We start from the raw sequence: 22,895 nt of genomic DNA on the forward strand, positions 1-22,895 counted from the left end.
ATTATTGCATTATCACCTAGTTGATTAATAAAATATCATCTTATAATTTAGAGAGTAAAGAAGAGTTAAGCATTAAAGCAAAATTTGATGGAAGGAGTTTTCTCATCACAGAAGGCATTCAAATAAACCTTGTTTATATCCCCATCATTATACCCCAAAGTTGTTCTGAGCCATAATGCAGAAATAACATAATGGCTCTTGGAAGGCTAATTTGTTTTAGGTACCTCTCACAGTTAACTGCCAATAATTTTCCCATTTGGATACTCCAGTAATTTCTAAGCCATAGATCATTTAGGGAGACCTTTGGGAACCACTAAAATCCACATATCAGAAATCACTGCTTCACAGATACAAGATTCATCTATTACACCAACTGTCTACGTATTCCTAATGGAGGTTACCTTCCTTATGCAGAACAGAAACTACACAATCCTCACCCCATCTTAGAGTTTTGGAACCACAGCTGTTACAGGCATTCATATCAGGTAGAGAAGCTGGATTTCTTTTTAAAGTGTTTATCTCAATCCTCATGATTTCCCGCCCATGTTTTCCTAAAGAATTTCAATTTTGTTCATCAGCCCGAATCAAATAAGACAAAAAAGATAATCAAATCCATCACGATATGTTTTTCCCTTTCTCACTTTGCATCTCTCCTTTGAAATAGAGAAATTCTGCCAAATCCTTTTCAAATCTAGCTAAGAGAGAGGAAGAAAGCCACAACCTCTAAATTATAAAGAAGATGTATGTTAGGTTTAAGACAATTTGTCAGTATGAACATTCTTTGATCTTTTAAGCTTCTGTGACATAAACTGTTTCTTTAATAATAACAAAATATGAAAATGAATCTCTTTATCAGTTGGGGAATCTTCTTTATATGGGATGAAAATACGTATTGGGCAGTGACAAGAATAACAAGCTAATCCATGTAAGCTATAGTCATCATAGTTTTTACTTTGCTCTTTAGAAATTGCAAATTTGACTATTTAGTTGCGTGCTAAATTAACATGTGACCTAACATAGATTCAAAACTCTCTTCTCATTAGACATGTGTTTGTAAAGCTTTTATAGTATTAAATTATGCACTTCTGCAAGATACTTTTTAAAAATAGTTTCTGTAATTTCCAAAAGGGCCTATAATATGCATTTATCAAATTCCGGCATATTAATACTTTAAAGACTCTGAAGTATGAAAAGCATTTCACTTTTTTTAATTCAGTGTTTATCAATTAAATTTGATTTGATTTGTTTCAGTAGATCTATTTTGAGCACAGATTGGAAGATGTTGCCATAGGTCTATTGTATAATAACAAACAATTGATATATACAGGAGAATGAAAGTAGAGAGTATTATATAGTTGCTGCCTCCATTCCTGACTGTCTGCCTGTCACCTGAACACTTCATTCCGAAAGGCATTAGGCATGTCTGGGCGAGGTAAGAATCCATGGAAAGGCAGGAAGGTGGAGGGAGAGTGGAACAGCAGATAAACATTTGTTTCAGGGAGTCAGGGGATGGGCAGAGGGAGCAAATGGAAATCACTTACTACGGCAGTGAGGGATGATCCAAATAACAAATATATTGAGTGTAAAGACACAGGGTTCTCACTGTTGGAGAAAAAGAAACAATTAGAATGAACCCTGTGGTGTTGCTTTAGAGTTGGAGGTACTGAGGTAATGCATGTGGGGTCCTGGATTTGATCCTTTCACTATAAAAAGACTTTACTGGGACAAATGGAGACATGTGACTGAGGTCTGTGCGTCCAATAGCAATGGTGTATCACTATTAATTTCCTAATTTTGATGGCTGTATTGTGCTTGTGTAGAGAAAACACCCATGTGGCAAAGACTGACTGAATTATCTCATGGTAATGGGGCATCATCGCAGCAATGTACTCACTTATAGTTCAGGAAAAATACATTTGGACTACAAATGCAACTTTTCTCTAAGATTAAATTTATTCCAAATTAAAGATAATGAACAACACAAAAGAAATACAATGTATTTTATATGGGCCTTCCTCCAAAAGAGGATTTGAAGACTTTTACCATAAAAGAACAAAATTACAAAGAAAAGACATACTACTAATGGTAAGAGAAGACAGGAGAGTGAGAATGACACATAGAAGGGACAACACAAACTGTTTTCAAATGCTGGCGTTTTCCTTTTGGCTGAGTTACTGTTTCAAGTAGAGTAAGTTCACTTGCATACTGTGTACTGACAGCCTCGACCTCTTCAGTTATGAGCCTTTGGAAAGCAGTGAGACTTGCCTTTCCAAAATATATTTTACTAAGTAATCTCTTGACCTTCTGATTTTTTGATTAATATTTTTTGATGGAGAGTTCATTTTTTTTTTTGCATTCACTACCAGGAAATCCAAAGTCAATCCCGGTTACTCTCTGTAGTTTTTATCTTTAACATATTAACAGCACTTCAGCCCCAGTTAGTCACCACATGGCTCTCAATGAACTGTATTGTGATTTGAATTTCTATGTGATGTATTGTTCTTACATTTTTAATGTGCTTATATTCCTATTTAAACACTGTGTAATACTTCACCCAAACTTCTCTTTGTCCAACTCCTGTCTCAGCTCCTCAATTTAATTTGCAAAGTATGCTGACCTCAAGAGCTCTTCCACGTTGGAAAAATAGTAACTATTATAAATAGGCAGCAGAACCATAGGGCATATATAAACAAAATTCTCTAGAGATAGTATCAAAAATTAGTACAGCATACTGGTTAAACCCATGGGAGGAAGAGCCAGATGTCTGAATTTAAATCCGTTCTCCCACTTAATATCTGGGTTTGGATTAGCTATTATTTCCCCTATTTTTTCTGATTAAAAATAAAGAGAAATAGAGAAGTTAACATCGGTACTAATGTAGGATTGTTGTGAATATTGCAAGCATTTAACACAGCTTTGGGGATATAGCAACTTTTTAATACATATTGATCATCATGAGAGTAGCCTTGAATCTCAAAGAAAACTAAGAAAACCACCAGTGCTGTGTTTTATATAACTGTGTACTCAACAATGCAATCATGCCCACCAGCTTAAGCCCTACTTGGCTTTCTGATCCTTTTATTCCCATCTTCACTAATATGCCCTTTTGAATAAAATAGGCTTCATTCCAACATGTACAACTGCGAAACATAAAGTTAAGGCTTGTCGAGCAATTTTTCATTGACCAAGGCATTCATATCCTATACGCAATTTATTGAATCATACTAGCAGAAGTAGCTTGAAAATGGATGTTTGTAAAGAAACCAATATCAATTGAGCACCAACTCTATGCTACGCCAAGTTATTTAAATATAATCATTGAATTTTTCCAAACATACTTTCTTAGGTAGGGATGCTTGTGCACACTACACAGATAGAGAAGGTGAGGCTTAGATGGGTCATGTCACGAACACAAGTAGAAAATCTGCAGTCAAATAATCTGAGATTCTACTTCGAAGCTAAATACAACGTTCATTTTACCTGAACCCAGGTGTGGACACACAATCAGGGTTAAGTATCCCTCACTCTAATATCCAGCAGCAAAACAAATTATCTATTTAAAGTGTCTGGAACTTAATAAGTGTAGGCACATTTTCACTGAAAAACCAACTTCAACGATGCTAGTTTGGGATCCACAGTAAAAACCAGACAAGCTTGCACATCACTCTTTATGTGGTATTGCTATAAAAGTGAATTCTCATCAAGCTCTGAAATTCACAGTAGAATATAAAAGAGCTCTGTCTACAGCTTCCAAATATGATATTTCTAAAATAATTTGGCTGCCATTTGGGCAAATATATATGTGTGTTTTGTCCTGACAGCTTGTCAACTGGCAGACGGTTCTTGAATATCACATTCATTTCAATGTAATATTGGTAAATTTCTCAATTAGAATTTTACTTTTCACTTTCTGCACAATGAAATCCCCCAGTCCTTGCTGGCATTCTTCAGGGTGTACAGGTGCAGGTGTTGGCATTTCTGCAGTAGCAAAGGAAGAAAAATGCAAGAAGGAAGGAGGGGAGGGAAGAGACAGGCTGGGAGAGAACAGTGGTAATGGGGAGAGAAAGGAGATAGGAGCCGACCTTCATCCTGATATTCACCTTCATGGAAATGAAGGGAATAATTCACACTTGACAATAAAATAGTGCAGTTGCCTCTGCCTCTCTTTAACCAGAGAGGCTGGAGTCAAACAGAAACCAGACACCTCTGTATAATCGATACAGAGAAAAGGTCCAAAGGTACGATGGGAAATCGATTAATAAAAATCATTTTTAAAACCACGACAACCAATTATTGAACACTTATTTACTTCATGGCACACCCTGACTTTGTATTTTATCACGCAGTTCTCAAACAATGAAAGCAAGATGGAAATTGTTATCTTTGCATTGTAGCTAAGGAAAACAAGAAACAGTTTAACCTCCTTGAACTTCAAAGTCAGCCAGATAATAAGGGATAGAACCAGGATTCAAGATTTCATCCACCTAACTTCAAAACCCACACTTTCAACTGCAGCATATTCCATGTGGTTTTTAGAAGAGATGTCACAAGCTAAGCATTTTTAAAAATAACTGTGTAAAGTTAGTGTAGATTATTCGTTTTAGTTGCTACACTCTTATCAAGAAAAATACTTTAGATAGAGGAAAAATGCATAGGTGCACATACAAATTGCATTATGTAGCTAATAATATCTTTAAATTCTTTGTCTTAGCTGAAATTGACCTTGAAGTTTGCAGACGTTTGGGGGCTTTTTTTTTTTCTCAACATACTTATCAGGCACATAACTCATACACACAGGAATGGAAGCCTCTGACACATTTACAATAAATAGATATAGACTTGGCCATTAAGATGTAGAAATCATAATAATGAGGCAAAAATAGCAGCTTTCCTGTTCTTCATTTATTAGCAATTAAGATTAAGTGTTCTGTATGTATTACAGCTGGTAATAGTCCTTTAAAACCATCTTACACAAACCTGAATGAAAAGATGGATTAGGCAAGTTCTCTGCCCTAAATAAGTTGATCAAATAAGAGGAAAATAAAAAGAGAGAAAAAAATATAGTATTTCTTAGTCCCTATTTACATGCCAGAATTTAAAAGAAGTACAAACATGAATGTGTTTTTGCTTGTTTGTGGGTTTCTTTCTGTGGTAATAGTGATGGTAGAGAGATAAATTCCTGCTAGAAAGACCTAGAAGTTTCCCTAGAAAAAGTGTCATTTCAGCCAGCCATAGAGGAGTGATTTGATTTTGATAAGAAGGAAAAAATAAATAATAATAGGATTCCTCACAAAAGAGATAGAAAAGGGGAGTCTTGGCAGAAGTACATGGGTAAAATGAGAAGACCTGAGGTCCGTTCTGATTTGCTGCTGTAATGGGTGTATCTACCAAAGTTATACTGTGGGTTAAGAAAGAAGAGATCAAATGAAGCCAAACTATTTACCTAATTTTGGCCTTCAATTTATATCTCCACTTGTGTTTTTTTATTTATCACATCTTGTTCACCTGCTGTTAATTTATGTGATTTTGCTGCATAGCATGTATCCTTATAGGCTGTCTTAAATGCAATTTGAAACAAACTAGGGTATCCCTTACATCCACTGCACACTTAGGAATGACTTTAGTGATCTTAATCCCCTGGATTTTGGATCCTACCTACTACTTTTGTCAGACCAGGAAGAGCTCTAAAATACCTTTTATTCTAGTATAAAGTCTGGGGCCAGGGATTTCCTTTATCGAGGCCAGAGTCTGGGGATAAAACAAATCCAAAAAGGGGAGGAAAAAGTAGAAAATCATGTTTTGAAATATATTCTGTTCTGTAAAGTATAATGAATATTTCAATGGCTCAGAAAAAGTGGGAGTGAGTCCTTGGTGATAGCAATACTCCTTTAAAAAGTTCGGTTAAAAAAAAAAAGAAAAAAATGTTCGGTTAAAGTACGACGCCCACAGCTCAGAAGCCTCTGGTAACTGTGATTTCCTAATTCACTCTAGACTCGACCCAAGCCTCTGGTAACTGTGATTTCCTAATTCACTCTAGACGCGACCCACCAGCTCAATCCAATATCTGGCTGACTACAGACCTAGACGGTTTTCTGTTTCTCTGTGTGCTGCATCTGCATGTGAATATATACAAACAAATAATTAAACATCAAGAAAATATCAATAGGATTAGTCTGGCGTGTTGGAACAAATCTTGATAAATCCGCCTCGGTAACAATACTCGAACTACAGTCTATGAGAGGAATACCAATTCAGCCTATTGAAGTACTGTCGTGTAAGGAGAGATATTTTAATAAAACTGCTTCGTCAGTTCCTATTACTAAGGGACTAAAGCTATTGAGCTGTGGAACTGAGGCCAAAAAAGGGGATTTGGAAATGCAAATTAGAGATAAGACGGTAATAAATGTCTTTCATTCAGCCACACACGATCCCTGATGCCAGGAGCTATTTTAAAGATGATTCTTAATAGTTCTGTGAAATTGGAAGCATACATACCCAAAATGGACATCTCTGGCACGGTAGCATGATAGGGTCCATTGAGAAACTCTGGTGCATTGTCGTTGATGTCTTGAACTTTGATAATAAATTCAGAGGGAGGCTCAAGAGGCTTATTTGTCTCCCAGTCCACTGCCTGAGCTGTTAGGGTGTACTCAGCTTTTTCCTCTCGGTCAAGTCTTTTTATAGCATGGATATCTCCTGTTATGTCATTTATTTGAAAGATAGTCCCAGCTCCATCGCCTGATAGGATATATTTGATTTTTTTGCTCCCAGGATCCAGGTCTGTATGTAACTAAAACGAAAAGGGACATTGGTTAGTGATGTGGCAATTTGCAAAGTATGTTTTACTACCTCATGTTTCAATATAAAGTTGTTTCTTGCTACATCGATTGTAACTTCATCAGTGTCTGCTAACAGTAGCTGTACAAAGAGTCTATGCAACTGAATGCATATCAAGTAAAATATAATGAAATTCAGACAAATATGTTTGAACACTTCAAAAATATACTCTGGCCTGTTCAGTATAAACTGATACGCATTTACAATGATAAAAAGATTGAGAAGAAAACACTAAAATAAATGTATTCTTTCCATGTATTCATACATTTACTGTTCAGTATAAACTGATATGCATTTACAATGATAAAAAGACCAGGAGAAAATACAAAAATACATGTATGCTTTTTAATTTGTTAATACATTTATTTAAAGTTATTATTATTAGTTACCTTTTATGGGTTACTATCTGTGTGCCAAGAGCTATATGAATCACTTCTCACATGATAATCCCCGTAATTCTTCCAAAAGTCACTGAGTTAGAATGTATCATATGAAACATGAGAAAAGGGAAGTTTGACAAGGCATATTATAACATCTTCAAGGTTTCCATCTGATGGAATCAAGTGTAGTAGACCTAAAATTCAACTCAGATCTGGCTGCTCTATTCATAAAGACAGAAATAATTCTAATAATCAGATATATATTAAGATCTTATGTTTATGTAAGGCTTTTTTTTCCCCTTTGATTTACACAATTCTTCTGGTCCAGGAAAATTATTCCCATTTTACAAAGATGACTGAGGCCAGATTATGGGAGCACATTTTCCAGAAATGGGACTTCTTAGAGAAATGAAAACTTCGCAGCAGGGATCCAGATCCATCTTAGATCATGGCAACACCTACTTTGCCTAAAACATTTTAGTAGGTACTGGGGAAAACAGAATCCCTGGCTTTCAAATTTTCACCGTTTATTCCTTAGAGGGAGACTCCTGATACAGGGTGCTTCTTTTTTATACTATGTTGACTCCTGTTAAAAAAACTAAAATAAAACAAGAATATATATATTTTTAGTTTGTATTTTTAAAAGGAAAATTAACTGAATTATATTTGCAAAATACTGCTCAAATGTACATATTTTCAGCTTAATCCAGTTACTTAAATGCCAGTATAGTTATAGTTCTTGCATCAGGAGATTTCAAACACTTGCTCCTTAAAAAATATACATATGTATATATTGAAAAAAAAGTCTTGTGCAAAGAAACTCCTAGAAGCTCAAAAGACATTGCATTCTCTTGGGATCACTTTCATTCAGTGATTGCGTTCTTTGCCAATTTAAATTGTATTTAGTGCCTCAATAAATGAAAAGATTTTTTTAAAGACATAAAAACAGCAACAAAGAATCCAAATGCATCTAGATCGCCTATTTTACTTTTGAATACTTTAAAAAGCTAAAGCATAAGATTACATCAAATACTTACTGAATCTCAAAATGTATCCCTTTCATTTATTGTATTGAACTTATTAACAAGAGCAAATATTGAAATGCCACTTTACCTTAATGAATGTAGGATTATAATTCATTAATATGATATTAATCCTAATTTATGACCATTTTAATTTATGTGCATTTTAACATTTCCATTAGCATTTTTATTAAAAAAGAAAATTTTGAATAAAATATGATTCATGGACGTTTCCATTCATATGCAGGCATCACTAAGACACAGAGGTGTTGGTATGTGTCAATCTTGCCCATCACATTTTTGCTATTAAAAATTAAGACATTCAAAATGCTGCTACTATTACTTATATTAGAACTTATTTGCACCACATTTTCCTTATATTTATCAATAGTCTCTGATTAGTAAATCGTATCGTACTCCCAGTTTTGATGGGGTTTTGATGATCCTTTGTGTTTAGAAATAACTGAGGGAGAAGGGGAAAGCATAGGTTTTTGAAAAAAACACAAAGCTAAGACTCAGGTCTCTCTAACTATATAAACTGGAGAAATTAACACATTTATTTGAGCTTCAGTTACTTTGCCTCTAATATGGGGATAAAACATCTACCCTGCAGAATTGGTTTTAGAGTCTGAGATGATCTATTTGAAAAACAGAGAAAAATGGAAGTTGGCATATTAAGTGTACAATAACTAAAACCATTTTTACTTCATAGCATCCTCAACTATATACGACTATCTGAAAACACTATAATAAAGCCCAGTTGCAAGCTGAGTGAAAAGTTCCCAAGATTCCATCCTGAAAAAAACTCTTAGCAAACACTGTGTGCTTCCTCTTTCTTCTGAAATTTATTTTTAGCAAATCTCAGCAAAATCCAGAGCCCTCATGATCTTGAAAGGCAGAGTACTGCGTTTCTATATTCATTCATTTCATCCTGTAATTTGGATCACACACACTCAAACACACACTCTTGCACATGGCTTGTTCAGGTAACCAACTTGACATTACAAATAAAAGACCTGTGGGTATGTAAGAATAGCAATTGCAGGCAGCAAACGCTCATAAAACTCCAGATCTGGACCTCAGGCTTCGGAATGCGTGATGATAAGCTGCTGCTTTTTTGGTTGGTCTTCACATATCTGTTAAAACCTGCTCACTTCAATGCATCAAGACTGTTCTTGTCAATTTATCCCACCCTAGGACGCTCTCTGTGAGATTATGGTACCAAAGGTATCCCAAACGCACCACGTTTTCACACATTTGTGCATCATCTGAAAGTGTGAGGACCATCTCTCCCAAGAGCTGCTTCTGCTAATTAGAGCAGCATAAGGGCCACATGCAAACTGGCTGGGATGGTAAGGCTGGTTGGCCTGGCTGTGGTACAAAAATACCTCATCCATTCACTGATTAAATACGCACAAAATATGATTACAAACAACACAGACATGGTCTCTGCCCTCAAAGACCCATAGGTTAGTGGGAGATAAACACAAATAAACAGAAAATATTTGCTGTTGTTATTGTTACTACCACACGTAATAACTACATATTACCTGGTAAACATTTTATTCAATACATGTATACATGTAATGTTTTTCTCACAGCCAACCAGAGAACATTTTGCCATTTCACCCATGAAACAGTTAAGATTCAGAGATTTTTAGGGAACTTTTCCATAGAATGTACTATCAGCAAGTGGCGATCTTAACAGCAGAAGCTTTAAAGGAAATTTCCTGGATTCAAATGCATGCTCTATAGGTTTGAGTGCATATATTAAGTTTACTTAACTCAGAAAGTGGAGCTTGAAGGAACAGAAAAGGCCACTACAAACAAGTAATGATGAAAACTCCAGATCTCAAAGAGGGAGGGAATGGGTAAAGATCCAGAGATAAGAGAAAGCATAGTAAGTGGGAAAAGATGATTTAACGTCGCACTGACTTCAGGAAACGAGAAGAAGCAGGAAATAAGAATAAAAAGCAAGGCAGGGGTCAGATTACACAGAGTTTTGAAGGCAAGATAGAATTCAGATTTGACTATAAAGCAAGAAGACTCCATAAACACAAGGTTTCAGTAAGAAGCCTGGCATCATAATAGTTTTGTTTTACTAAATCACAGTGCTTGGTGTGTGCCCATAAGCAAAAGTCTCAGAAGCAAAGGAAAAGAGATCAGAGGGAAAACTTAGACACCAATTCACAAAGCTACCTCAATCTGCGTTCCCAAGCTCAGCCCAGCACCCATGATCTGTCTCATCTACAACCAGACGGATCCCGGTGGTCACTCACAGCAGCCTCGTAGGAGAAGCGCCGAGTGTCAGGTATGCAACGGAGCGATCCAGTCATTCATATTAAGTCTTCGATTTGAGGGATCATAACGGGACTGCTACATAATTGAGCTGAATTGTGAGCATCAATATAATTACACCTTTACTGTCTTTCATATATTTTCAAAAATCCCTTAATTAAAATACAAGTTTAAACTTTAAAAACCACGGGAAGAAGCTCTTGCATCTCCACTCTCCTTTGCATTCCCACTGCCTAGTAAGGTGCCTGTCATGTTGTTGGAGCTCAAACAATATTTGTGGAGTAGGTAAGGTGAATGCAAAAGAAGGGAAGGAAAGAACATTGCCTCGTTTTACTTTCAAAACAGTACTTTAAAGAAGAGAGTAAAGAAATTTAGAAAAGTTAGGTTCAGTGAGCTAAAATCTTATCCACTCTAAACGCAAAGCCCTTGAGTTCCCTCAAATATGCATTCAATTGTAGCCCCCAGCAAAACAACTAAGACATAGTAGAGGGAACATCGATGGAAACATGAGTGGATGGATGAATGGATGGATGGATGGATGGCAATGGATGAATAATAGATGGACAACAGACAACAAGTATCTAATATACACACATCACTGTTCTCAGAATAAGAGCCCCCGCCACCCCAGTCTTCAAACAGAATCACCCTTATCTCCCCTCTGGCTGTCAAAGAAAAAAAAAAGTACAAACTACTTTTCTACCTTCTCCTACAAGATTCCTGAGGACACTACAGCACTCCTAGTACAGTAGAGCCTAGAGAAGATAAATTCTCCTCTGAGTGCCTATTTTAATACCAAAGAATGATTTAATTACCATGCTGCCCAACTTTTCCTGGAGAGTGAGTGATGAGGAGTAGGATTCAGTGAACTATGGGGGAAATCAGCACCTCATCGGAAAATCGGTAGCTCTGACATCAGAACTTACTTTGAAGTTCCACTCCCTCCAAAAGGAAATCCTAAGAGGTTTCTCAACTTTCCTCTCTTCCTTTAGAGAAGTCTAAGTTACAGGGAGAGAATCAGCATCTTTTGAAACACAAAGGGGTTAACGGGGATCACTACAACATGAATCTCTATCACTGATGCCTGTTTTTCATCAATCTGCGCTCCCTTGGAAAGAACAGCAAGCTTAGCACACTTAAATAATATTAAATCTTACACTGTACTCTCCCTATCTACCAGGTGCCTGTCAGGGAGATACTGTCAGCGAACAGACGGATAATCTAATCCTTAAGTTATAACCAATTAACATCAAAGATGGGACCAGAAACCTAGCACAGTATAAGTTTTTGACCTAAATGATAAGAGTGCAGGAATTCACTCTAGATCAGGTGCATATTTAGGCTGCTAGGAGAGTGAAAGGGCCGGTAGAGAAAAAGTGCAAGAGGGTATAAGAAGAGAATACTTTCATGTTCCTGAACCGTTCTTCCACAACAAGGACCAGGAGTCTGACTTGAAATCTACTTATTTTAACTTGTAGTTCAGCCTTCTCGCGCACTATAGAACATCTCACAAAAGATGCTGACCCAACATGAAATGGTCCATTCGAGAATGAGTTTGAGTCCATCATTGTATTCAAGCAGAACTAGACAACCGCTGGTTCTTCTGCTTTAGAGCTAAACGAAGCATCATATGATGGTGGGAAATGGGGTAGGAGGGGCGAAGATGTTAGGGTGGACCACATAACTTGTAAAATGCCTTTATATGCTGAAATGTTATACCACATCAGTAAATCTATATAATTATTCCATCCAGTCATGCCACTCTTTTTTTTTCATTTATTTTACTGAAGTATTGTTGATTTACAATGTTGTGTTAATTTCTGCTGTACAACAAAGTGACTCAGATATATATATATATTCTTTTTCATATTCTTTTCATTTATGGTTTATTATAAGATATCAAATATAGTTCCCTATGCTATACACTAGGACCTTGTTGTTTATGCATTCTATATATACTAGTTTGCATCTGCTAACCCCCAAACTCCCAATCCTTCCCTCCACTGCTCCTCCTCCCCCTAGGCAACCACAAGTCTGTTCTTTATGGCTCAGTCACTCCACTCTTAACAATTTGCAGAAACAAATTATAAAACTAAAGCCAGGTAATAGACATAAAAACACCCCAGCATATTAGTAAGATCAAGTTGGGAATATGCACTTACTCTCACGATCATACACTCTAAGGAAATAATTCAGTGAAATGATAACAGTCCTCAAAGTCATTCTCATATAAACCAAATGACTCTTAAATTTGTCTTATGGAGTGAAAGGCTAAAGAAGACACAATCCCCGATTAAAAGACTAGAACAGAGCATCCTACACTGGAAGTGACCTCTACTTTGACAAAAAAATTCTAATGTTTTACAGGAGGCAAATGTGTAGCGTCCTGATATCTCAGATGTGTGGTCTTTGCATTCCGTGTCAGCTGCTGATGTGCATACTGAACAGCTTAACCTGGCCAAGGGGACCAGTGCCCAGAGAAACAGAAAATTGGAAGCAAGTCTGAGTGAACTGCTGCTTTTGGCTGCAGGGACCTGAAATTATAGTCAGAATTAGGAATGCATTACTTGTGTTACTCCTTTAAATGGTTAAGTTCCACAGAGGGCCTCTAGGTACATGAGTCAACAATCTTCCAACAACAAGCACTGTACATGGTACATAGCAAATGCTCAGTAAAGTCTAATTGCTGTTTTGTCTGCACAGGACCTACCATAACTTCCTGCACCTTATCAGTGATTTTACAAGGATGAGAGGCACAGGGTCAGTAAATATATGGACTTTCTCAAGCTCACATGACTAACAAATAACAGAACCAGATGTAACCCAGTAAATCAGATTTCAGAGCATACACATTTTAGCATAATTCTAGAGAGATCCCCAGGAAAGCATACCTAGTTAGTCTGGAGACCTCCTATGTCACTAGATGAGAAGGAGGCAGAATGGAGAAGCCTCTCTATTCTGTCCCTATATGGCAGTAGAAATTTCCTATATATATTTAGAAGCTACTTGTATGAAATCATGCAGTACAGTTCATCCTAAAAAAGTTTGAAATAGAGTAGACATAGAAATAGAAAGGCAGTATGCTCAACTAATAGGAATGCAAATGGAGAATATTGACATGAAGAGGCTGGCCAGCTGTTTACCAAGCCAACATTCATGACCTTGGCAAATTTGCTACTATCTTGTCTGGACCGCAGCTTTGTAGGTTTGGAAACATGATGTGTCAGTCTTATAGCAAATCCATCTCTCTCAGCCCGACGCCAACAAAGAAAGTTCCCAAGCCCAATTTTTTTAAAGGCAACATATCAATGATAAATAGTATTTCGACTATTTAAGTGATCATGATGAGCAAAATTTCTCTTTATATAAAGACCCACACACAAGTGAAGCCAAATTATCCTTGTTGATAGGATTCAGAGAAAGGAGGATTAGATGGATCAATTCCATAATGATGCCATGGGAAAAAATAGCATAAGTATGCCCATCCTACAAAAACGGTCTTAAAAATGCTCTAGCATGCTTAAGTTTTGTATTCTCAGATTTTTTCTTTTCCTTTAAGTAATGAGGTGGAGGCTCCGATATTTAAGCAACCACAGGTAAAAAAAAAAAAAAAAAAGACAATGAATTCCTTTCAGTTGGACACATAATTTCTTATGTATGTTGATAACATCCTGGTTAACATATTAAATCTTACAGGGTTGGAAGTCAATATGTTTCTCTAAGGCAACCAAAGATTAATATAGTAGTAATTCAGATTATGGGAACCAGAATGAGAGCCTGATAAGAAATAGAAAAAACTGTAAGATACTGAGGGATTTACTTAACCTCCCCAGATTTCAGTGTCCTTATTTGTAAAATGCTTTAATAACAGGTTTAACAACCTATCTATAGGGTTTTTGTAATGATTAAAATGTGAAAGTAGATAATAGATAAAGGCATGATATCTTTTAGGAGCCAAAATATTCAAGTAAAACTGCATATAGGGTGGATTCTTGTGGAGACTGAATTTTGGAATTACAATGATAAGTTCTGCCAAACCTGGAACTGCTTTCCAAGAAAAATACATCTAACAACATAGACTTCAACATGCAACATTACTCTGTAGTGAATATAAGAAATGTCACTTCCTTTTTTTTATTGGAGTATAGTTGCTTTATAATGTTGTGTTAGTTTCTACTGTACAGCAAAGTGAATCAGCTATACATATATATATATATATATATATATATATATATATATATATATATATATATATATATATATATATATCCCCTCTTTTTTGGATTTCCTTCCCATTTAGGTCACCACAGAGCATTGAGCAGGGTTCCCTGTGCTATATAGTAGGTTCTCATTAGTTATCTATTTTATACATAGTATCAATAGTGTATATATGTCAATCCCAATCTCCCAATTCAATCCACCTGCCCCTTCCCCCTTGGTATCCACACGTTTGTTCTCTACTTCTGCTTTGCAAATAAGATCATCTATACCATTTTTCTAGATTCCACATATATGTGTTAATATAAGATATTTGTTTTTCTCTTTCTGGCTTCACTCTGTATGACAGTCTCAAGGTCCGTCCACGTCTCTACAAATGACCCAATTTCGTTCCTTTTTATAGCTGAGTAACATTCCATTGTATATATGTACCACATCTTCTTTATCCATTCCTCTGTTGATGGACATTTAGGTTGCTTCCATGTCCTGGCTATTGTAAATAGTGCTGCAATGAACACTGGGGTACATGTGTCTTTTTGAATTATGGTTTTCTCAGGGTATATGCCCAGTAGTGGGATTGCTGGGTCATATGGTTAATTCTATTTTTAGTTTTTTAAGGAACCTCCATACTGTTCTCCATAGCGGCTGTAGCAACTTACATTCCCACCAACAGTGCAAGAGGGTTCCCTTTTCTCCACACGCTCCCCAGCATTTATTGTTTGCAGATTTTCTGATGATGGCCATTCTGCCCTATGTGAGGTGATACCTCATTGTAGTTTTGATTTGCATTTCTCTAATAATTTGTGATGTTGAGCATCTTTTTTTTTAAAACATCTTTATTGGAGTATAATTGTTTTACAGTGTTGTGTTAGTTTCTCTGTACAACAAAGTGAATCAGCTATATGTACACATATATCCCCATATCCCCTCCCTCTTGCATCTCCCTCCCACACCCCCAGCCCACCCCTCTAGGTGGTCACAAAGCACCGAGCTGATCTCCCTGTGCGATGCAGCTGCTTCCCACTAGCTATCTATTAAAAAAAAAAAAAAAAAATGGTTCTGACGAACCTAGGGGCAGGACAGGAATAAAGACACAGATGTAGAGAATGCACTTGAGGGTATGGGGAGGGGGAAGTGTAAGCTGGGACAAAGTGAAAGAGTAGCACTGACATATATACACTTCCAAATGTTGAGCATCTTTTCATGTGTTTGTTGGCCATCTGTATGTCTTCTTTGGATAAATGTCTATTTAGGTATTTAGGTCTTCTGCCCAGTTTTTGATTGGGTTTTTTTTTTTTTTTTTGATATTGAGCTGCCTGAGCCATTTGTATATTTTGGAGATTAATCCTTTGTCAGTTGCTCCGTTTGCAAATATTTTCTCCCAAGAATGTCACTTCTTGAGTCAAATGATCTTGGTACAAAGTGGCTTAAACTCTTACATTGGGCATTCTTATACTGAGTGTATATTCACATATTTGGTACTTATTCACCTGCTCAGGAAGTAATGATAGTATATGTATCTGGAAGTTTTCACTTTTTTTCAGCTTTAGTGACGTGTAATCGACAAATAAAATTGTAAGGTATTTAAAATGTACTTCATTTTTCTTTCTTGTTACTCAAAAACTGTAAGCCTAGAAGTACGGGGAGGGTGATCAATGTGCATTGGGCCATTGAATAAATGCTTGTGTGCTCAAGAGTGTGGGTGAATAGTAATTGTGGACCTATTACTAAAAAGAGATTTAGGTGAATGGATCAAGGAGTGGATGGATGAATGAATGATTGGATGGATGGATAAATTGGTTGATAACAGAATTAAGGGGAGGAAAATGGATAGACAGATGGTTTTATTGGGAAATGCATGCATAAAAAATAATAGATAGAGGAATGGCTAGCTGAGTAAGAGTCTCAGCCGTTTTTCCATTTAGGTTCCAAAGCACATTAAATACTGTGAACGGATACATGAATGAACAGATGGACATACTGGTGAGTGGGTGGGTGGAAGGACCACAGTTTCTCACTAAAAGATTGATTTGGGGAAAACATAACAAATTATTCTCTCTCACAGTCCTATTTCCTGTCTTACAGTAAAGCAGACATAGGACTTGGGAGTTCAACTATAAATTATGAGAGATTCTCAGACAAAGATCTTTGGAGCATGTTTACTTTGCAACTAAACCATTACTCTTCACAGATTTCTTTTAAAAATTTCTGTCTCAATAGATGTATAGATATAGATAGTAAAGATATAGATATGAGAGGGGGAAATTTTGTGCAAAATAAATAGACAATATAGTAATATACAATATAAGCAAGGTGAATAGGACTAAAAGAAGACACCCAGGATTACTAGCCAAACAAAAGAAGTAGATTTTAATCCGATATGGATATTTAAAACAGATATTCAGGATATTATCCAAAGATCAGTTTACAGTGAAGCCTTCAGTTGTACTGTGTTTTAAAAAGGAAAAAAGAAAATATAAAAATGTTGTGTCAATGCCCTTTATGTTTGCAAAGAACTTGATTAACCACAGTCCTAATAGGAGTTGAAAATATGAGATAGATTTCAGATGTGGTAATCACCGTTACTTGCTAAACAGGATATATCTTGTTATCCAAAAACTGACAAGATCACTGTGGGAAAGAACACCGTGGATAACAAAATGACAGTCATCTATTCTCTCTGAAATTCTCTATTTATAAAGGCACTGTGAGATAATCAAAATGCCATGAATTTGGAAGAACATTGCAGTTGAAGTTAAAAATGAAACACATAAACCTGGGATTTAGTTTGGGCCATAGAATAGGGTGTGCCATTAGCGAATCATTTTTTTCTGTGATCAAAAAGCCTGATAATAACTTAGCTGTGTTACCCACTCCTACTCCTTGAGCATTGTAAACTGTCTCATTCAGAGCCTCCCTAGGAAAGCAGAGCATCACGACCAAAGCACAGATTTCACAGAAATAATCACATTTCCAAGTCTGACTGCTCAATGGGTAGGTGAATGGATTGATGGGTGGAGTGATGAATGGATAAATGTGTTGATAAAAAAAAATTAAGAGGCAGAGGATGGGTAGGTAAATGGTTTTGTTGGAGAATGCATGGGTGCACAGAAGAGTGCATGAGAAGATGGCTAAATAGATTCACAAGCATCCTTCCTTTTAGATAAATGACAATCAAAAAACCCGATTTGAATTAAAACTAGTGGATATGATTTTGGACTTTAATTTTCCCCATTTTAGTTTCTCCTTGTTAAAATGATACTAATGAGGCCATTAGCACCATTATCAAAAAAGACTACCTGATTGTTGTAAGGATAGTTTGTATGTAAAAGTCGTTTTTATTTTTTTTTAACTCCTACTCTCCCAAGTATCATTCCTATAGTGAAGATTTGGAAATAGAACCTAATATATCATCAACGTACTGCAATTAGATGCTAATAATATAGCTTGCAATGCTATAAATATGTGTGTAAGAGTCTGTGTATGTGTGTGTGTGTCTTTACTCCATCTCCATTCTGCCAACAAAGCTTAGAAGTTAGCTAAAAAAAAATAACGAACAGTAAAAACAACCTGAAGACTGAAAATGCCCTTACTTTTCACACTATAAATAGATCTGTTAGAAATCTGTAAATCTCCTGCAATCATCATCATCATCATCTTTTACGAAAATAAACAGTATTTTTTTTCATTTTTAAACAGAAACATAAATAATCCTTTCAAGTCCTCTGTTAGGAGGTCAATAGTTTCTCCTCAAAATTCATATGCTGAAGCCCTAAGCCCCAGTACTTCAGAATGTGCCCATATATATATATATATATATATATATATATATATATATATATACATATACATATATATATACCTGAATCACTGTGCTGTATACCTGCAACTAACACGGCATTATAAATCAACTATACTTCAATAAAAATTTTAAAAGAAAAGAATGTGACTATATCTGGAGATACAGCCATTAAAGAGGATGATTAAGTTAAAATGAGACGATTAAGATGGGTCTTGATCCAATCTGATTGGTGTCCTTATAAGAAGAGGAAGCTTAGACACACAGAGAAATATCAGGGACACACATGCACAGAGGAAAGACCATGTGAGGAGGTATGTGACAAGGCAGCAGGAGGGCAGCTACCTGCAAGCCAAGGAGAGAAACCTTAGGAGAAACCCAACCTGCTGACACCTGGACTTTTGGCTTCCAGAACTGTGAGAAAATAAATTTCTGTTGTTTAAGCTACTCTACCTCTTGTATTTTATTATGGCAGCTCTAGCAAACGAACATATACTCCCAAAGCATACCAGCTACTTATCAATGAATACCTTACTTATGCAAAATGGTGGCTGTAAGTTACATGATGCTACTGATAGGTTATGATTCTAGGTGCTGTAGACAGAAATATAGTCCCCAAAAGATATCCATGTCCTAATTACCAGAACCTACAAATATGTTACCTTACCTATCAAAAGGGCCTTTACAGATGTGACTAATTTAAGGACCCTGGAATGGGTAGATTATACAGGTTATACAGGGTTATACAGGGTTATACAGGTGAGCCCAATCTAATTACATGCATCCTTAAAAAAGAAGAACCTTTTCTGTCTGTGGTCAGAGGGAGATACGACTGCAGAATAATGGTCAGAGAGATTCAAACTTACTGACTTTGAAGATGTAGGAAAGGACCAATAGCCAAGAAATGGGTAGCCTCTAGAAAAGGAAATAGATTTTCCTCTAGAAGTTTCAGAAAAGAACACAGTCAGACTCATTTGTCTTAGCCCAGTGAGACCTGTGCTGGGCTTCTGACCTACAGAATCATAAGATAATACCTTCACGTTATGTTAAGCTACTATGTTGGTGATAATCTGTCATAGCAACAACAGAAAAATAATATTTCTAAGCAATACAATTATAAAATTGTTGAAATGTTGATAAGTTTGCATGTCAGATATCTAGTGACTGTGGGTAAAACTTGTATCCTTCTAATTATAGCTTCCTTCACTTATAAAATAAAGCGTATAAAGTTACTTTTCAGATGCTTTATAGCTCAAACAGCCTGTGATTATTTAGACACATCCTTCCATTTTGCATAGCTACTTTACTTTTTCAGTATACTATCATGATACTATCATGCATACTCCCTCAGAAAATATATAGTTACCCCCGCCACCCAGGCACAGGGAATGACCCATTCATTTGATTATTTAGCCATTTCTCCAAGAACACTGAGAGTTTCCTTATACTAGATACGTTTATTTTCTATTTCATTTAAGTGTCACAACAACCCTACGAGCTACATACGAGACTCATCAGTTTACCGATTAAGAATCTACTGATTAGAATTTTAAACAACTGCTCAATATCGCGTGTAGCAAGAGATGAAGAAAGGATTCAGATCCAAGTCTATCTGCTTCTCAAGCTCATACTCATTTTATTATTTTAGCATTGTGTGCCAGAATCAAACACGGAGGAAGAAAAACAGAAGTACGTAAAACAAAAGACTTCACTGTTCACAAAACTATAACCTGTTTAGTGACTTTTTTTTCAACCTACATTTCATGTATTACCTGTTTGCTTAATAGGAGCCTTGTGAGACTTAAAGTCAAGGTCAGAGTCGTCATCCCTGTGGCACACAGGAGGAAACAGAGTCCTAGATCTAATGACCTCTGGAAACCTGTAACACCCAATTAACCTCAGAGTCCTAGGTCCCCAGACTCCTCCCGTAGGGACGAGCCTAATGATAGAAACCTCCCTGAGGTGGGGGAGGTGAGGGGACAGGAAAGGAGAAAACTTGCCCTTGCCAGTAGAAAAAGCTTTGGGGAAATCTAGCAAGCCTAGGAGATGGAGGGAGGGAGGTGCAGTGGGGGATTTGCAGATAACAATGTCAAGCTAGAGAATTATTAGACACACTTTGCAAATCACAATCTACCAGTGGGAAATATCTACTCAAATAATCACGTATTTAACCTTTCCCTAAAAAAAATAAACTAATACAACCTTCATTTGCACCCTCAACAACACTAGTAATATGACATTTATTAAGTGCATAATGGATATTTATTAAGTGCATAATGCCCAATATGTAATTATGAATATAAGAAAAGAGCTCTACTCTATCTCCCAGCATTCTGTGTAATTTTGATAAAAAGTTCTAATGGAGATGTGCATTCACAACTTCTTCATTCATTCTGATCATGAGAAAAATTTTATCTGGCCTGGTGGACTCTTAGGTCACTAAAAATAGATTGCATTTAACTTTCTTTTAACCTTCTTCCTATTAATCAGATATGCTAGTCTGTTTGCAGGGACAAGTTCAAGGGCTACTAAGGCAGAAACTAATAGACGTGGAAAGGAGAGAGAATAAAAGTGACAAAGGTTACATGGACAGGGGTTAGAAGAAAAGATTTGCTTTTTGCATATTGTTTATTTACTTTCAATGTTGGTGCATTTGAGGAGAGAGAAGAAATTTGGGGACACTTATCACTAATGTGAAAGTTTTCAGAGATACAAGAGGGGAATCAGGTTTCTAAGGTTTCATTTAACTATAAAAATGTAGACTTCACTTTGGCATATGACAGAGCGATTATACTAAATGAATAAATTGCCGTTCAATTATCTTTGGATATGAGAGTGAGGGTTCTTTGAAAGTGACCATGCACTGAGATAAAGGCTCACTGCAGCTCAGCACTGCACAAATTATTTACCTATTAGTACGTGTATGTAAAACCTGGCAATTCCAGAGCAATGGGGGAAGACTGGGGAGATTGCATTGAATGTTTCTGTAGTCCTGGTAGCTGAGTTTAATCTCCTATGGTTAAGTTAAAAAATGACCAGTTTTTTCATCAGGTACGAGAATAATTCTGGCAAGCAGCAAAGCTACAAGGTTGTTCCTACCTCTGTATGAACCACCTCTGTCAGTGAGCACAGAAAGAAACAGGAAAGTCTAGAGCAGCAGTTCCCAAAGCATGGGTTCACAGACCTCTGGGAACTTCTGAGCACCCTTCAGGGCATCCAGGAGGTCAAAGTTATCTGCCTTTCTCACTGTGTTGACATTTGTGTTGATAGTGCAAACGTAAGGGAGGACAAAACTGCTGCTATGTTCACACCTATCAAGGCAGCGGCACCAAACTATACTAAGAGTCATGGTACCCTTCACTACCACACACTCTCAGGATTAAAAAAAAAAAAAAAAAGAACAGAAGAAGAAAGAAAGAAAAAGAAACAGAGCTAGTTTCACTTAAGATGTCTTTGTTGAGGCAGTACAAATTATTAATTTAATTAAATCTCAGCCCTGAGTACACATATGCTTAATCTCCTGTGTAATGAAATGGACAGTACACATAAAGCACTCTGCTCATGGTGAAGTATGATTGTTGAGTCAAGGAATGCAACGTGTGATTGGTTCGGCGGCTGTAACAAGCCACATTTTTTTATGAACCTTATTTACCATAAAATGGAAAATGGAAAGAACAAATGATAGACAAACTATGGCTATTCTGACTTGAGTATTTACCAGACATTTTATCCAAAATTTATAATTTAGAAAATAGAATGGTTGTTTTAATTTATGAATGAATAAAATTAGCTTATTTCTTCAAAGATAACCAACAGTATTTGTTGCCCATGAAAAACAAGTTGAGCTTTCTAGCAAATATTAGAATTTAAGAAAATCTGTATCTGCCTCTCTACTGAAAGTTGCTGAAAATAATAATCTTCCCAGGCATCGTCAGTGTGTGCTCATGTGAAGGTTAAAGAACATCATACTCAGAAATTGCACTCATGAATATACAGGATCTTGTTGATTGATGGAGCAATATAATCAAGATAAACAAATATTAGTCTCTGTGGAAAAAAAAAAAGAGCTATAAACACTTAAAAAAATCTTCTTATCCAGGCATGTCGTCATCTTTAGTCACTGCAAGTCGAACTAAAACTCACCCTTCTATTTTTAACATCCCTGCCTGTTTTGGCAAAGAAACAATTTAAGATAAACAGCTCTTAGTCGTCTTGAGGAGGATTATTTGTAAGACACTCTAAATATACAATTTCCATAGAGTCACTAATTGTTCCTTACTTTAAAATTCATCCTTCTGAAAAGAAGATATATTTGGTAATGTAAATATCATCCAGGCACAG

General features: G+C 36.3%; 1 protein-coding gene across 2 annotated transcripts in view; it reads right to left on the minus strand.

The window, feature by feature from the left end:
- The window catches only part of CDH8 (cadherin 8), a gene marked incomplete at both ends in the record, with an annotated part of 356,696 nt that overhangs the window by 236,993 nt on the left and 96,808 nt on the right, over positions 1 to 22,895 (minus strand). For both annotated transcript variants that reach the window (XM_082677661.1, XM_082677660.1), the window contains one exon: positions 6,496 to 6,790. In XM_082677661.1, the coding sequence (XP_082533787.1) occupies positions 6,496 to 6,790 (295 nt within the window). The remainder of the gene's footprint in view (positions 1 to 6,495; positions 6,791 to 22,895) is intronic.

The sequence above is a fragment of the Grampus griseus genome, assembly GCF_964374135.1.
Source record: "Grampus griseus genome assembly, chromosome: 19".
NCBI lineage: Eukaryota > Metazoa > Chordata > Mammalia > Artiodactyla > Delphinidae > Grampus > Grampus griseus.